General features: G+C 34.7%; 1 protein-coding gene across 1 annotated transcript in view; it reads left to right on the top strand.

Annotated features, from left to right (window-relative positions):
* LOC117020508 (triadin-like) overlaps positions 1-19,281 on the top strand; it is a 118,296-nt gene that overhangs the window by 85,465 nt on the left and 13,550 nt on the right. Inside the window, 2 exon segments of the mRNA XM_033103043.1 lie at positions 7,131-7,190; positions 18,560-18,625. Of these exon segments, the coding sequence (XP_032958934.1) occupies positions 7,131-7,190; positions 18,560-18,625 (126 nt within the window).

The following is a 19,281-nucleotide window of genomic DNA, read 5'->3' as shown; positions in this document are numbered from 1 at the left end:
GTAGGAATCATTTAGCACAATCTGGTTTCACTAATTTTGGTCCCACTGATGGCTGTTGCTAACAATCTTTCCATTTTCAGTCTCCACGGCCTCTCTTCCCAAGTTACACGTGCAAGTTGAGCTCAGAGAGTCTTGGGAAAGTGTGTTGGTCCATAATTACTGCTGGCACCATGGGAGATATAGAGCTTACATGAATACATTTTAATAGAATTAAAAAGCATAACAATGAAGATCGAGTACCAAGCCAATGAAACAAAATTTCACTTCAAATTTGGAGTAGTTTTAAAGATTTTGTCTATTGAGTAGTTGTATGTTCCTGTAGAATATGCAGCACACACTATGAGAAGAAGAATATTTCTCATTATACCTGAAAGTTCCAATTTGGACCACCAAGGATCACAAAAATCTATGCTTGTCCTCTCAGATGTTCAGTATGTGTTTATATATGTTATAAATATATATATATATAAACACATATACACATATATGTATGTGTGTATATATAATATATAATATATATAACATATATAAACACATATACACATATATGTATGTATATATATATGACAAATGGCAAAATTTCATAATTTCTACATATAAATTACCATAAATATATAAGCAACTCTTATTACACAAAACAAAATGCAAATTAGCACTGAAATTATAAATAGGGAATCCTAGAAAACTGTAATAGAACCTAATACGTAGAACAGAGGGAATAGAAATTTTGGACCCCTTCCTTTAAGCGAGGTTAAGTAGCATACCCCATATTTAAATCTAGCTGCCAATTTTTTCTGTTGAAATGGACATAATATTTCATTGTTAACATTTTCTGTCAGGTATATTCAATTTATAATTGACTTATTTTTTTATATAAACATCTATGGAAAATTTTCGGAATATGGCAAAGTAATACAAATATATACTCAATGTTCTGATTTGATTATTATTTAGCTTTTCAGTGTTCCAGAAAAGCAGTATGAAAAAATTCTAACTTTTGTACAAGTGTTACAATTTACAAAAATATAGTTTACATACATTATTTTGTTTCCACAAATAGTAAAATTCTGCAAGTATTTCCAGTATTCCTAATAAAAAGTAAAAATGCTTAGAAATACATTTTACTTTCTCAAAATTTTCAACTATAGTCACATTAGGATTTAAATTGTTTGAGAGTTGTGGTGTAAAGAACAGATAAGTTATGATCTACCACCACTTTCTATATCGTACAAGAGTTTATAACTCATAATCATGTCTAAATATTTATTTATTTATTTATTTATTTATTTATTTAATGTATATTTATCAAGTGATGAGCATATGCAAATCATTGTGTTGGGCATTAAAAATTTAATGTGGTACAAAATAAACATAATTCTCACCCTCATGATGTTTAGAATTTAGTAAGAGGGACAAGTAATTATAAAATTAAAATAGCCAATATTTATATGGTGCTCACTTGTATCAGGTATTGCTCTAGTCTTTACATTTTAACTTATTTTAATCTATATGTAAATCTGTGTGGTATATATTATTATTAACCTCATCTTATAGATGAGGAAACAAAGTTTACACAGTTTGTAAGTATGGGAGTTAGATTCGAATTGGGCAGACTGACTGCATTGTTGATTATCTTAAACACTAAGCTGTATTTTAATACATGCAGAGATGACAATATTTTGTGAGATTTTTAATAGCTTATTCATCTCAATTTTCCTAACAAAATTCATATTTTAGTTATATATAAAATACTATAAATATATGCCATATTTTATGTGACAATTATTAAAATAATAATTTAAAGATCATTGCAATCCAGAAATATTAATCTAAATATTGCTAACTTTTATTTATTCTCAGCAACATAATAAATTATTATAGCTGTTCTTTTTCTATCCCAGCACTTCTCTAATCTGGTACTGAGATTTAAAACCTCTTTTGAGACATTGAACTCTAACCTAATTGTTAGTTGGGCATTGGACTTGAAAACAGCCTAACAGGAGGATGTTTCCTTGTTACTTCCATTGAATTATAAAGCATGAAAACCAGAGTTTAAATTCTTTCAGTTCCTTCAATATGATAAATTTGTAGACCTATTTAAAGCCTAGTGTGATAAAGTTTTCTGTTGACTTCATATATTTTTAGCTTTAGAGTGGGAGATAAATAACAATATATATCTAAAAGGTGACTACTACTCGTTTCTCCACTTCCCATATTCACTAATACTTCCCTACAGGTACGAGAAAAATGGTAAGGGAAAATCAGAGGTAGTGAAGTAAGTCACAATGTACTTCCCACATTCTGTGGAAATTGTACTTTTATGGACCTATGGGCAGCCTCATATCTGGATTAAGATAGTTTGACCTCTGTGTCTTATAAACTACAGAACAATATTTAAGGTTTACTGTTACTAAGACAGTTTATGATTGTAACTAGTATGTGATGCTGAGACTTACCACATCTTCAGAGACATTGGACTCTAACCTAATTGCAGAGCACATATATTGGAGGTAAATAGTGACAGCTTTGATCTTCTTTGTTCCTTATATCTAGGATTGGTTCATGTTCAAGTGAACTGTTCTTAGAGTGTCGTGATGTTAAATGTAATTTTATATACTGTCATACATTATTGTCATGTTACACAAAATGGAGGCATACACCTATCTATGGAAATTATTAAACAGCTAGAAGGTAGTATTGATATAATACAGGAAATTTTATTTGTTTTTGAAGTTTGCTGAAAATCATTGGGCAATCAATTTCTTCTTCACTGACTTCAAACTTTTAAATTTAATTTTGTGTTCTTGTACAAATGGTTCTTTGCTGGCAAGGGCAATCAAGAGGAACAAATCAGACATTATCTGCTTATGAGAAAAATTTCCTTCTGAAGTCTAAATTGGTAGCATGCTGTTACTCAATTGGACAGGCGCCTGAGTGGTCATCATTTCCTGGCTGAAGTATAAGGAGACAGAACTGGCACACTGCGTGGCGGCCTTCCTGGATTCTTCAGACATCTGATAGCCACACACAGTGATGGAATCCGATCCCCAAAGAAACTGCAATGTGGCAGGAAAACATGTAGCGTAGCATTTAATTGATCCTTAAGTGCGAATCATCAGAAATAAATTTCTTTTGTCTTCTATGAGAAAAGAAACATAAGTATGCGCATGCATTTACAAAGTTAGTTATGCTTGTCTACACTTGCCTCTATAGAAATACTAATGGTCTTCAAATGATCATCAGTTAAAAAATCAGTTCATGGTATTTTTGCACCAAAAAGATGCTCATATAAGTCATCATACTTTTGTTCACTGTGAACTATAGAGGTGTTTGTGTATGTGCGTGTGCGTGCATGTGTTTGTGTGTGTGTGTGTGTGTGTGCATTTTAATCTGTAACATCTACTGACAAAATATCTGAGTGGATCTGCCAAGAGCAGTGGAGCTCTTGGTTGTTATTAGGCTGAAGTACAGAATCAGGAAAACAAAATATTGAGTTTTTATCTTTGAGATTTGGTCTAAAGTATAGAACTGGGTTGTGTCTACTTCATTTACCATAAAGTAAAAAATAAATGCTCTAAAATATATTGCCATTTTTTCCATATAATTCTCCTTTAGTTTAATTTATGTTTATTTTTGCTTAAGTAACACTTATTATGAAGTGTATCTACCATGCCAGGACTTATCTTCCACTTTAGGGTGAACTTCCTTCTGTATATTTGGGGAACAGTGGAGAGAATGTGTTTTCTCCTTCCTTTTTCTGTGTGGTGTTTATGATTCCCATCTTTCTGAGATTTGTCTTCTTTCATTTTATTTTTTCCCTCCAGGATGGACCCCTGCTTCTTTTAGTTCTGGTTACAATCTAGAGCCCGATCCCTTCTGACAGGATGCTGCTACATGCATTAGAGTTAGAGTTAAGGAGCATCAAGGGAGCTCTTGCTACTGCTTCTTTCCTCTCTTCTCTGATGTGCAAGCTTCTACCTACCTTGCAGGAAACCCCACCATGGACCAACATGGATTATCTAGTCCTACAAATCACACCCTGTCCAAAGAGCATATCTCCCTAAAGTAAAATAAGGTAGAGGGCTCTGACAGGATTACCCAGGCAGGATGGCCTTTAGCACCCAATCCTGCAGATTTTAACTCATGTCTGATCTTTCTGTGTGAGTTCCAGAAACTCTTTTGTTCCTCTGAGTGGCCAACAGAAACACACACACACACACACACACACCCCTACCTCTCAAGTAAAATATTATTCTGAATGATCATTTTAAGGCCTTCTTATCTCACAAGGAATGCAGCATTTCATGTAACTTTTTAATTTAGAATATTTATCCCATTTGTGTATTTAAATTCATCCCTACTTGGAGTAAGAAATCATCTCTAAAAGGTGACTCCCTTAGCATATCCAAAGACCACTTACTTTAAATCTTTGACAGTTTACTTGCTTTTTCAGCCTCAGTTATACAAAGCACTAAAATTCTCCATAGTCTCTGTTGATTTGAATAGGTGGAAGGCAGCAGGATGGAACTGGCAAGGGAGAATTTCGAGTTTTGTTTTTCAATTCATTTCTAAAAGATTTAACCCTGAGGATGACCTAAGATTTAAAAGGAAAAACAAAAAATAATCATTTGCCCACCCATGGGTCTAGACCAGCACTGTCCAATAATGCTATAATGTGAGCCACATATGCAATTTAAAATTTTCAAGTAGCCACACTACAAAAAGTAAAAGGAATAATATGACATTAGTTTTAATAACATGTCTTATTTAACCCAATCAGTATTTCAGTCAGGGCTCACTAAGAGAAGCAGAGCCAGGAGGTGATTATGCACATATGTTTACAGGTTGACACATATTACAAGGATCGGGCTTATGTGATTGTGGGGACTGGCTAAGTAAGTCAGGAAGGGAAGATCACAAGCAAACTTGAGCCCATGGGCACGGGCCAAAATTGCCCTCCACAGACAGAATTTCTTCCCTCTACTTGGGAAACCTCAGACCTGTTTTCTAAGGCCTTCCAATGGAATCAAACAAGCCCACCCACATGATACAGAATCATCTTCTTATTTAAAGTCAATGAATTAGGGACTTTAATTAGATCTGCAAAAGATTTTCACTGCAAGTCTTAGATTACGGTTCATTTGAATGACTTGGGATAGCAATCTAGCCAAGTCAACACATAAATAAAAACCATCACAATCAATATGTCCAAAATAATATCATTCCAAAAGGTCATTAATATAAATTCATTAATGGGATATTTTACATTCCTTTTTATATTGAATCTTCATAATCCAGTATGTACTGGCTCTTCCAGCACATCTCAATTTGAACAAACCACGTAACATGTCCATAGTATGCATATGACTAGTGATTACTACATTGGACAGTGTATGTCTAGGTAGTGACAAGAGTGATTAGGCTGCTTATCTTGTAGTTCTAAAGATACAAGCTGTGTGTGTGTGTGTGTGTGTGTGTGTGTGTGTGTGTGTGTGTGAAATAAGGTTTATTATAGCTTTATTGCCTATAATCTATAAAATGCAACTTTATTGTGCATTTGCAAACAGAATACATTTCTTAAAAGGCTGATCAAAGTTTCCATGCATATAGCTCCATATAGATTACAGTACAGCACTATTCTTGTTACATAATTATGGAAATACAATAGGACGCAAGAGCACAGAAATAGAACTGCAGTCCTGAACCATCTGAACAAATTCTTTGGGGTCATTTTGCCCTACAGGAGCATTTGGCAATGTCTAAAGACATTTTTCATAGTCGTGACTGGGGGTGGGGCTAGGGGAATCTAACATATAGAGACCAGTGATGCTGCTAAATACCATGGAGTACACAGAATAGCCCCATTCCACTCCCAAATAATGGTTCACCCAAAAAGTCAATAATGTTATGATGAGAAAATCTGCTTTGGAGTAGGATTTGGAGGCATATTGGGAAGAGATTAAACACATGGTGATAGAGGCAGGAAGTTGGAAGTTTCTTATGCACTTTGGAGATCTTTCTTGAACTTTGGATAATTTTATATTTCAGAGATGTGTCTTAACTCTTTTGCATCTCCATTGCCAAATGCAAAGTCAGGGATAGGATATGGGTGGAGGAGTGGCCTGCAAATAATATGATGATGAACTAATGGGGAAAATGAGGGGAGGAAAACTTCACAGTAGTGATTACCCCCTTCACAGATGAAAGTCAGTAACTGTCTTTTCTGAAGATATTTAGGATTTTCTTATGGTTGATCTTGATTTCAGACTTTTAGAAGAAAATCCATGAAATTTACAAAGGGAGAATTTAAATGTGTACCATGATTAGCACCATCTCAGATAATCTGGGGAATAAACAAACAAGTAAACATCATTAGCATTTTTATAAGAAAAAACATGATATTTAAGATTAAGTCAATTTTCAGAGGTGTAATCATATTTGTAAACTCTAATCTCAAATTTACTTCTATCCAAATTAACTGCCAATTCAGAACTAACTTTGTTTCTAAGCCTTGTTGACGTGTGTCTACTGAAGCTAGCAAAAATTCAATATATTTGTGAAAACCTGATATTTGGGGGAAAATCTGACTTATTTCATGACATTATCATATCTGCATGCAGTAATTATTGATTAAATGCAATACCAAATTCTGATTATAAATATAGTTTAGAGTCACTACTTCTGAGATGTTTCCTATTACATAGTTATTACAGTTCATTTCACAAATTCTTAATTTAGTATGTAAAAACTAAATCTTCCTAAATATAAGTGACATTTTTACTAAGGATTCTTAATTTGTATTGAGAGTAATTAATATAAAACATGATTATAGTTTGTGATAAATTTCAGCACCACAAACAGTGACAACATATCTTTGACAACATTGATGTAAGATTTTAAGCTTTATCGGGTAACTAATTTTGAGGTAACTCAAATTTTTCCTTATTTCAATAAATGAGTGATTTATGTAGTAATATGTTATAAACTCTTTCCTTGTAGACACCTACAAGCTTGTTAGATATAATAATTTAGACTGTGTGGTGGAATTATAAAGTTTAAGTCATAGCTAAACTTTTATATTTCGTACATTTTCAAAGAGCTTTTAAATAATAAATTCTATTTTCCCATAGAAATACACAAAGAAAAACCCGAAAAGCAGAAGAAACCTGAAAAGAAAATACAAACCAAAGGTAAATGTTTAATTTTGTGTTTCTTATTTTTATTTAGGATATATATTTTATATGTTTATGTGGGAGAAAGAAAAGTTTTCATGTTTAGTTTTCTTTTGTTTTAATTTTTGTTAGTGTTTAAATAAGTACCTTTATTACGTGATTTAACTTCAGGTATAAATGTATAAATAATATTTAATGATTGGAATCAAAGTAACTTCAAAATGTATGACAACCTTTGAGTTATTTACAACTGGTTTTTACTAATGTAGTACCACAAACATATTTTTTTGACCTACTGGCAAATATTATTTCTTTCTTTTAATAAGTTTCTAAAATAAGTCAGAGTTCACTTTTTTTAAAATTGAATTTTTTATGCCATGCAATATTTTTAAAATCTTTGGCGCAGAAATGCAGTCATTACATTGCCTCGCTGCATACTGCCACGGCCCCACAGCTTTCTTACATAGGCTTAAGGGATAGATAAATGGCAACAACATAATAATGACAGTCCCTTTCAGCTGAACTGAATCTAGTAACTACAATCTTGCATCACAGGCATATTCACAGTGGCCAACACTGTGTTGCTCATCTTACAAGCATCACTTTTCTGGGGGTGACTCACAAAGCCAAACGCTTTAAAGACACATATAGGAAGCAAAAACATTCAAAGGGATATATTTCTAAATATGGCTAGGTTTCCCCAGTGGTAAGTCTCACATGATTTCGCATTTTATTAATATTGTGTGATACAGACAGAAAGTGAAAAATTTTCCTCAGATAAAATTGAATATTGTCCAATATTTATTATGTCAAAAACTGGTTAATGCAGTTTTTGCAAAATAAAAGTTGCAAAATAGTAAAGTATCAAATATGAGAAGTTCTAATTAACCTAAATTGATGGCCATATGTGAATCTAATATAAAATGTCATTCAAAAAATATATATATATGTATATATATCTATATACCTGGTATATAGATATATATATATGCTTCATGTACTTCCCGTTTGTGAAGAGCTCATATCATTCTGCAGACTTTATATCTTTAATCCTAATGTTTGAATTTGTTTCAGATTGGTCAGCCAATTCTTATACAATCAGAGACTTTGAAGCTTACTCAATTGAAACCTATTTATATTTGTACTTAGGGAACTAATGTCTTCTTACTTTTCCCTTTCCTGTTTTTGTTCTTAATTCCTTTGGTCAGGGAAATTGGACACAGCTCTTAGGTATGGATTGACTAGCCATGACTGAACTAGCATGTGTTTCTATCTGCTGGAGGTTAAATAGAAACTCAACTGGTTGCGCACGATTGGGGTTTCTCCTATCTTGCACACTGTACTATTAATTTAATAGCAGTGCTGCTGTAGTGAATGTGGTGATGCAGATGGTACCATTTCCATTTTGGACCTGGCTCTATTAGAATCCTGCTGTTAAAGACTTTGAGCAGTGGGCTGTAGAGTGGGTTTATTAAACTAGTGAGTCTTGCATAATTAAAACAGTGAATTTGGCTGAGGTTTGAAATAAATTTCTCAAAGGCTGGGCTGAAGATTAGTACCTGAATATATTTCCTGAATAGACCAAATATATTTAGGGAAAGCGAATATTTTTCAAGGAGAAAAAAAAAATGGAGCTTCAGCTGTTTAACACTGAAATGGGTTTCAGAAATAGTTACTTTTTTCCACAATTTTTCTGTGTGAATATGAACAAAAGATTTCATTTTACTGCTTTGTTTCCTCATCCAGGGAGACTAATACCTGTTTTTTTTTAATTCCCAAGCACCTCAGTGAAAATAAATGTGATTTTATAACTGTTTGCATATGTAAATAAATACATGTTTTATATATGCCTCACTCTATGTCAGTCATGGTTATATGTGACAGATAATTAGAAATTTAAATTGTTATCAAAGCATTTTGAACTCTTAAAAGAAATAATACAATATATCCAAGGTGTAATGCAGCCTGTAATGGTTATAGAAAAACCAGCTCATGTCTGAGCTTAAAAACATCCATTAAGCTAAAGCTAGTATATTTTGGGAGACTCTAAAAATTTTGATGATGACAGAAGCTAGCTCACATCCTATTGTCTCTGTTGTTTTTCCTCCTTCAAGGGATTCATGTGGTATTCTAAAGGAATTTAAGCATGTGAAGTTATTGGGAAAGCCCTTAAACTCTACACATAGTAGATGATTTACTCATAAACTGGAATAGAGAAAACAAATGAATATGAATCCCAGAGAACATACATTTCCAAAATAATTTTATATAAATATGCTAATTCATTTTTAAAATATCAAAAAATTAATGTTTCAATTCTGACTCTTTTTCCTAGAAAATTAGGTACTTTTTATCTAAGTGATTTTAATTCATGAGTCCGAGATAACTTTTATTCCTATTTTGTCCACCTATTTATTTTGTTTGATATTTTTCATTAGGAAAAAAAAAGAAACAGTTTTATAGAGCTGAAGAGTAAACCCTTTAATTATTAACTTGGCAATGAGGACTTATTTTGGTTTTAAGGAATAAGCTTGGAAACGTTAATGTTTACTTTTGAATTAACCTTGTGTTTTTCTTTTTCTTCCCTTAAAGAGGTAATAACTTATTTATAAAGAGGATCAATGTAGTGTATATACTTCTTACCTGGTATTGAATTAATATAGTAATACAGTGAAACTTTATATTTGCTTACAAGAAACTTACAACCAAAATGTAACTTTTCCTGGATTACCAAAATGCCATTCACTAAATTATTGCTAATATAAAAGGCCCCTGGTGAGCAGGCAAAATAAGTTCACCACACTACAGGAGTTGTTGGCATTGAAATTGGCTCTGGCAGAAGTTAGCTTGAAGAAGTTAGTTTGGAGCCATGTGTTAAAAGATAAGAAATATTGGTCAGTCTCTTCCAGTAGTCAATAGTCTGGGCATCCTTTATAGGTATAAACAACTATGTGCATCAATGTCTGAAAAGAAAAGAAAAAACACAGTGACGTTAGAAAAAGGATTTCCTTAAGATATCATAATATAAATTCCTAATTAGAAATTCATACTTAATGTCCTAATGTTCACACCTTAAATCAAAAACTTGAGAGTGTCCTGGACATCTCAAAGTGTTTTTTTTAAAATTGGATAATCTCTTCACATTTCAAGATAATGATTAATTTAGGAGCCATGGTGATAAATTACTTCTGATATTTGATAAAAACTGAAGTAGTAGAACGTGAAAAGTCCCTGGACCCTCCTCCACATCTGTCATCATCTGACTTAACACTGATAACTAATTTATTTCACTCAATGTATTTGAAGCCTTTATTAACTTCTATGGCATGAAATGTCTTCATCTCTCTGTATTCTTTTTCCTAATAATTGATGTTACTATCCACCAAAGTTATTCAAGCTAAAATTGTGGAGTCGTTCTTGCCTTTGGTAGTACTCACCCCTGACTGGACTTTAGAACCATCTAGATCGTTTAAAAAATATGCACACTGCATTCTGGGGCCATTAATGTTTGGGGGCTAAGGGCAGAGTTCAAGTCTAGCTTTTCTAATAATTCAAATGAGTAACAAAGGTTAGAATCAATGTCAATTAAACTGATGGCCTAGAGTTTAGGTATATCCTACAGAGGTTTCCTTGGACCAGCAGTATTTTAAAATAACATACATCTGGATGTCTTTAGGTGGGGCCTGCACCCACTCTTTATCAGTCTTCACCATTCTCTTATATCACTACTGGAGTAGACATTTATTCATCTGCCTTATCTCTAAAGGCACTTAAGTTACAATCTCTGTCATAGGCTGCCCGGTGTCTTTCAATACCAAAGTCCAGTCCTGCTTGGCTCCTTGTCATACTCCCTTTTCACTGTGATTTATTCTATTCTTGCCTCTCCTCTCCCACTGCTATCTCCTCCACAATCATCTCTCAATTAGATCATGATGATCACTTCTTAACTTACTTACCTGAATTAACCCCTCAAATCCATGCAATTCATGCCACACACAGGCTTAAATCTATCTGCTGCCATCACAGTGCTTCAGAAATAAAAGCCACATTTTCTACTAGGACATCTAAGGCCCTGTTCATATGATCACTGATAGCCCTACAAATTTCCAGCTTTGTGTGATTTACCACATACCTTCCCTCCTCTGCAACTGACTCATCAATACCCCTCCACTCCCAACTCTCTCCCTGTGCTCCCCATGGTCAGCCCCCACCAAAACCCCCTCTGCTATAGACAGGCTGAACTATTGGTAGTTCCTAAGCAGGCACTGCTGCTGTCTCCTAACTCTGTGCTTATGTGTACCCTGTTCTCTCTGGCTGTCAGGCCCTTCCTGTGTAGTCGCTTGTGAGGCTTCTGCGTTTGTCTTTGATTCTTACATGGAATGTCAGTTCCTTTAGTGGGCCTCCTCTGCTGTCCCTCACTCTGGGGGCATTTAGACACTTTCTGTATGGAACCATTACACCTGTCTTTGCCCTTTCAAGCATCTGACAAATTTTAATTGTGGCTATATTGACCTAACTCATGAGGGCAGGAACTGTGTTTGTCTTCATATATGTTCTAAGGCCATCCCTGACATTTATGATTCTGTGTTTCCATAGCCACGGACAAAATAATTCAGGCTCAATGGTCTCTCTGGTTCCTACCAGCCCTGAATGTATGTGCTAATATAAAATTAATAATTATTCTAACATCTAACTAAGTAAGCAATACATGAAACACAATCAGTAAATGTTGAAATAATTAATAAAGCAATTAATAAAGCATTCATTTTCTCCATTTTGTTAATCTGTATTTGATTCTTATGAACAATTTTTTTCCTTTGACAAGTCTGTGTTCATTTTCAAATATATATAATTATTCAGCTTTAATTGGGTCACTGTAATGTCAAATTTATTTAATTGGGTCACTGTAATGTCAGAAGCAATTGAAGTATTTGATAGTAAGCTCCATATCAAAACAGAAATAATCTGTAAAATGAAATTAGGAAACACCCACAGTAAAATTTATAATAATATATAGATTAAAATAATATACATTAATAGTATAGATTAATTTGGACAATTTTAAAAATGCAAAAAATAAAGAAAAACTACAACAACCCAATTATCCAGCGATAAATAATAGCATTCTTTTCCTGCTGTTTTTTCCTCTATTTAGTGGTTTTGTATTTTTTTAATTGCATATTGCCTTGTTTCTTTGCAATTAGAAATTTCATTATTGTTTTCTAATAACATTTAGTTTTTTATTTAACTATTAAGCATTTCAACTTACTTATAGAATAGAGCAAACCAGAAAAGACTAGAACCCGGGGGTAAACATACATCTAGATGAGAGAACTTTGTCCAAGATGTCTCCTAGACTAAAAAGAGGGCCTTTTAGGCATTCAGAGCCATCGGTTTCTGCTGCATCCACTTGGGTTGTTGGGTGTTCAGGTGAAGAACTGACCTCAGGAATTGGGAGGCTCTTCACATGGCAGAAGTGTGTGCTGATGGATGGCATGTGGTCAACCAGGGTGGGCCAGCCAGGGGAACGGAGGTAACCTGGCAGGCAGATACTATAAATGGGAAAACATTGGCCATAGCCAGTAGGCAATAATACACATTAATTAATTCACAGCACTTACTTTGTGCCAAACACCACACTGAACACTAAAAACCCAATGAAGAGTAAGACTCAGTCCAATGAGAGATCTAAAGAAAAGCAAATATTCAGTATACCAGCCTGTGGTGAGTCTTCCACAAAGAGATGTCTTGGAGGAGAGATGGTGTTTAAGGAAGCAACTGGCTGCCTTGGTTGCAGAGTAGGTTTGACTGTAGTTTTTTGGTAGGGCCTGAGAGGGTTGGGTGAGTTGGGATTAATAGTTGTTTTCCGGGATTTAGTTTCCGAGGGCTGTTGTAACAAAGTATCAAAGCCTGGGTAGCTTAAAATAAGAGAAATTTACTGTCTCACAGCTATAGAGGTTAATTAAATTGAGTTGCAAACCATCAATTGAAGAATATAGTAGCCTATGTACTGTCTCCAAAGTCATGATCTCAGCAGAGTTGATTTCCTCCGAGGACTGTGAGGGAGAGTCTTTTCTGTGCTTCTCCCAGCTTCCTGGGGGTTTGCTGGCTATTTTTGGCTTGGAGATGAATCACTCCAATCTCTGCCTTCATCTTCAAATGCTGGTCTCTGTGTGTCTCTGTCTCTTCTTTCTGTGTGTATATCTCTAACTTTCGCCTTTTCATAAAGACACCAGTCATATTCAATTAGGTTTCACCGTAGTGATTGCAATTTAACTTAACTACCTCTATAAAGACCCAAATTCCAACCAAGGTCACATTCTGAGGTACTGTAGGTTAACACATCTTTTTGAGGTGACATAATTCATCCCATAAGAGTTATCACATGCACAAAGTCAAAGGAACATTTTTAAAAAGGATAACTTATAACAATAATAATGATAGAGTGGCTTAGGATTGTTTCCGGGAAACAATTCTAGTGGGGAATCAAAGACTAGCAAGGGATTCTGCTGAAGATGAGGCTCAAAAGCCAAAAAGGACGGGATATTAAAATGTATCTAAATGTATTAGAGCCCTTTATAAAAATGCTTTCAAAGTCCATAACTTAATTAATCAGCTGTGTTACATAAACTTTTATTTTTCCCTTCTGTCATTTTTACTTCACTTTATATAAATAAATATAATTTTATTATGAAAATGAAGCATACATGCTATTGTTAGGCTAGATTGTAGATAACATGCTTGGAGAAGCCAATCAATACTCTTTGGCTCATAGAACAAGTTTACAATCTTGATACGTACAAGGCAGCCTATTTTTGGGCAGGAGTACTAGTTTAACAATCTACTAACTATATTCATATTCACCTCTGTAATGGACTTCTTACAAGCCTGTGGTTTCTTATCCAGGAAAGAGGCTAATTGACCTCTTAGGTTCCAACCAGCTCTAAAGTTGTGTGTTTATATTGAATTAGAAATGACAAATTCTTCCTGTAGGACAAATGAATAATGCAATCTTTGAGAAGCTTCTGTACTCAAGAATGCTTTTTTGTTGAGTTCATCACTGTCACTTAAAACTGTGTAGATCATTTTGCCTTAACAGAGAATGGAAATTGTACAAATTAGTTACAAAAAAAGTGAAACACACCCAGAAACGTAAGCACTAATCAAGAGCACATCTGGCATTTTTGCGTAGTGGTGGCAAAAGCAGAAACATTTTAAAGGGTTTAAAATGAATGTATATCTTGTTTTTTCATAAAAAATGATTAACTCAAAACATGGATATATATGAATTTTATAAAGCTCTTTGAAATGTTGACCTCCTTAAACTTTACAGACCACTTCAGTGCTGATACCTCCCACCACAAAAGCGCCAGAAAACTGAGCAGTAGAGAAAATAATTAAAAGAAACATCAGCAAAATCTATTACAGCTAACCATTCTCCCCAGTCTTTTATAATACAAAGGTGTAATGGTTACTTGCTTTTCCATCTGATTTCTTTTGGTTGGTGCACTCAAGATCAGTCCTGTACAGTAGCTCTGTAGTCAAGTATAGGTTCCAGAGTTGTTGTGTTTTTTTTTTTAATTTTTATTGGGGAATATTGGGGAACAGTGTGTTTCTCCAGGGCCCATCAGCTCCAAGTCGTTGTCCATCAATCTAGTTGTGGAGGGCGCAGCCCAACTCCACCAGCTCTAAGTCCAGTTGCTGTTTTCAGTCTTTAGTTGCAGGGTTTTTTTTTTTAATCCCATACGGGAATTGAACCGGCAACCTTGTTGAGAGCTCGCGTTCTAACCAAGCCATCTGGCTGCCCCTCCAGAAGCTCAGCCGCAGCTTGCTGTCCTCAATATAGTTGTGGAGGGTGCAGCTCACTGGCCCATGTGGGAATCGAACTGGCAATTCTGTTGTTCAGAGCTTGTGCTCTAACCAACTTAGCCACCCAGCTGCCCCTAGGTTCCAGAGTTTTGGTTAATTAAATTTATCTGCTAACCATCCATTGAAGAATATAGTAGCCTACACAAATCAGTACTTTGACATTTGGGCACCAAAACTTTTGATTTTTTAACTAAGAACAGAGAAATCAGCAAATAGCTTTGACAACCTGGCCCTGAATGCCTACTGCTTGGCTTGGGTAAAGTTTTGCTGGATGAGAAGCTCAAGGTTAGGAGCACTGTGAGCTCCAATACACTTCTGAAATGAACACAGAGCCGCTGGCAGGTGGCCAGGCCTAAGGGCTGTGAAAGTAGAGCACGGCTTGCAGAGTGCTGGAGAGGGACCATATGGGGAGGGACTTTCGAGCGATGAGCTTCAAAGTTGAGTTGAGCTGAATGTTCTGGTCAGGGAAAGGTCAGAGTCTGGGCAAGTGCAGGAACAGCAGGGCCATGCCAACTCAGATGCCAAACATCAGGGCCATTCCAACTGGTGGATTCCATTTGTTTTTAATTATCAGCATACCTAAGGGACTTTTGTATCTTGTAAATAAGGATGACAAACAAATTAAGCTCCAGCAGGTGCAACAAGCTTATTTTACCCCGTTCTAAAACTGTCCTAGCTAAGATGTAACCTGCCAAATAGAGCTGGTGCCAAAAAGCGTACTTTCTTCTTCCGTAGAAAAACTTCTGGTTGTGGGTTCTAAACAAAGAATGTCGAAGAAAATGCAGCTGTTGTAGCAAATTATTTTTATTTTAGAGTGATTATTAAGGCAATTACTGATGATTGCATTGTTTTGATGACAGAAATTTCAAAACTTGCTATTCAAGCTCAATCTTGCCAAAGTTTAAGTTTCTATCCAAGAAGCTTTAGTGGCTCTCTGCCATTTTGAACAGCTCCCCTAGAGTACATGAGTCCAGCTGCTTCATGAAACAGTATTACGGTGCCATTTAGGAGAGTGATAATGAAATTCCAGCCTACAGGACTGTGTCTGTAAATCACAACTCTGAGGAACCAGATTTTCCCCCAGGGTAAAAGAAATAGAGAATTAATATGCTAATTTGTGTCTGAATTCAGCCCCCTTGCTCTTCTGATTTCGTACTATTAATTCTCCCATTTACTGCCATGCACATGTCAATCGGAAAATCCTTTAGTGGAGTGGACAGCCAGCTGTCCAAGGTGGGTGAAGTCTGGCCTATCGCAGAGGCAGAGACTCCGATTAGGTGTTCTCTTGGGGGTCTTGCCAATCAGGGTTCCAAAAGCACCGCTTATCTCACACAAACTTGGTTTCCCCTAGAGAAAGTTTAAAAGAGGTTTTGTTTTTGCCAAGATTTTTTTTTTTTTTTTTTTGGTTTTCAGCTTAGTTAAGAGTGATGCAAAGAAACCAAAATAAGCCATTTGTGGCCATGTGTGAATACTAATGTCCTCTCCTTATTTTGTCAGATTTTTATTTTGAATTTAGTAACTGAGAAATACCTAGAAGAATCACTGAATGCGAAAAGAAAAAATAATGTTCTACGGTATTTTTTTCTTGTTTCTCAGTGGGTTTTAATTATTTAAGAAAATTTTAACACATTATAAAACTTTTAAACAATTGGAAGCACACAGTGCTTATTATATCTATATCACATCATCAATAAATAGAATTGCACTAGAAAATGAAAATAATTCTTCTTATAATATTTTAGAATTCCGCTCATTCAAAAGTATCTATTAAGAGTCCACTATGTGAGAGACACCACATAATGAGTCACAGATGCAAAAATAAAATAGTAGTCCCTAAAGCAATTTTATAGTAAGATATACAAATACTTGTGGTATTATTATTTAATTACTAAAATAGAATTATGCACATGGCGCGGTTGGTACATGAAATGAGTAGAGATCAAAGGACATTTCATAGAGGTGAAGGCTTTTGAGACACGATGGAAAGGGTGCATGGAAGAGAGGAAATTTAGGTGTGGGAATTCTAGGTGGAAGACACGAGCAGGCAGAGATGCAAAGGCATTAACAGGGCAGATGGTGTGCTTGTGGAGCTTCCAGAATTTTGAAATAAATGGAATGTAAAGTCCAAGGGAAAATTCCTGGTAGATAAGATTGGGTTGATAAGCAAATGTCAGATCACTAGAACAATAACACATTTGTATATTTGATATAGCACCTACTATGTGACAGATACCATACTAAGCAATAAGGGAGATACTATTTATAACAAACAGGTCAATGGTATAATCATATATTCATGTAATAAAGGTTACTCTGAGAGAGAAAAATCTAAATCTAAAGGTTCGAGAGACTAGTCAGGATATTATTATAATAGTATGTGTAATAATAATCTACCTGCACTCATCCTACTTCAACTTTTGAAATCATTCCTTTCCCCTTTCTCCTACCCACTCCCTTACTAGGTTGATTTCTTTACATCTTTCATATCCTTAAATGTCACTTCTACCAAGGGGCATTCTCCAATCACACAGACTACTTTAAGTCTCATTGTAAACACTGACATGCCACTGGGAATATTGTCTTCATAGCAATTATATTAACTGCAATTAACTATCTTTGTAATTATTTGTTTAGCATCCATCATCCATTAGCTTGTAGACATCATGATGACAGGAATAGAGTCTGTCTTGCCTATCAGTGTCTTCAGCACTTGGCAGGTGCTCTTTCTATATTTTTATGTAAATAAATGATAGGCAGGGAATATAACCTTGAGTGAAAGATGGGTAAGAGGAATATTAAACTGATATGATTGAAAGAACTGAATAAATGAACAAAAATGGAAAATAAAAGACAAATCCTAGATCTGTCCCATATTTCTAGCTTAGAAAATTGGAGGTGCCATTAATAAGAGTTATGACAAATTGTGGGGTAAAATTTTGACTTAAATTGGAGCCCTACTATATTAATTATTTGGTTCACAACTCATATTAAATTAGATTTTGTTTACTTTGAAAGGATTTGGTGCCATATTGCTGTCATCCCACTATATTTTCAAAAACGTTTATTGTGGATGTTTCTGTAGAAGACTACCACATACTATTTAGGTTGATTATTCTTTGCTTCAGGTTCAGAAGGTTATCTCCTGTATTTTTGTTCTCACATTTGTGGCATTCCTCCAGTACTGAGCTGGGCTCCTTCGGCATATGGCATGATACATTTTTTACACTTTCCATTTAATTAAGGTAAAGTTAAAGGTTTGGAAAAGCTGAGGGATATTATTATCTTTGCAATAGACTGGTTTTGGTGTGAGTTTGTGCTTGGATGTGAAATAAAAATAGAAATTAAAGAAACCTATAGTTATCTTAATGTTTAAACCTCTAACTGTGTAAAACCTCATGCCAGCTAAAGAAAGATTTCTAAAGGCAGCCAATAAGTTAGGACCTCCAAGACTGCCGTACAATCATCCCATCATTTATTCTGTTTATTTAAATAAAAAAGTATTGTCTGCTTCTTTCCAGTTACACACAGAGAAAAAGGAAAAGACAAAGATAAAGTAAAAGAAAAAGAAAAACCTGAAAAGAAAGGTATGCTGTTCTTCTTATTGTTGTTTTTACACATTGGTCCTTTCCTGTTTGACCTCTCCTTCTTTACATCAGATTTTAGATGACCGATGACCGTACATTTATGTTTTTAATTATATTATGAGAATTTCTTCACAGTTGAATCTGAAAAGAGTAATTTCTCGGTTAAAAGAATTAATATACTTAAGATTCTTGAACTCTTTTACCAGGTTACTGTCTAGAAAAGTTGTACCAATTTTTCCCCAGGCAGTTTTGAGACTACCTGAGCCAACAATGAAAATGTTATTTCAGTAAATATCTGCCTATTTGATAGGTAAAAAAAGTGTACTTCATTATTTAACTTGAATCCTTTGATTACCTATTATCCTGGACTTTTAAGTTTTTTCATTTTCATTTATTTGTTTAGAATGTGAAATGCAGACTCATTGTTTAATACATAAAAATACATTGTGAAAAGCTTTTTCTTGCCTTGCTCCCACCTCCTGGTCACCATTCCATCCTACCTACATATACATACAGTACATCACTTTTATGAGTTTTAGGTGTGTATTTCAGAGCTTACTTGTGCATTTATAAGATATTATAGGTTATTGTTTCTCCCTATACATGGAAAGATCTCCAGGACATATTGATAAATTATAAAAGCCAGAGTATAGGAC

Source organism: Rhinolophus ferrumequinum, chromosome 3, assembly GCF_004115265.2.
Source record: "Rhinolophus ferrumequinum isolate MPI-CBG mRhiFer1 chromosome 3, mRhiFer1_v1.p, whole genome shotgun sequence".
In the NCBI taxonomy this organism is placed as follows: Eukaryota; Metazoa; Chordata; class Mammalia; order Chiroptera; family Rhinolophidae; genus Rhinolophus; species Rhinolophus ferrumequinum.
This window is presented reverse-complemented; position numbering and strand designations above follow the sequence as displayed.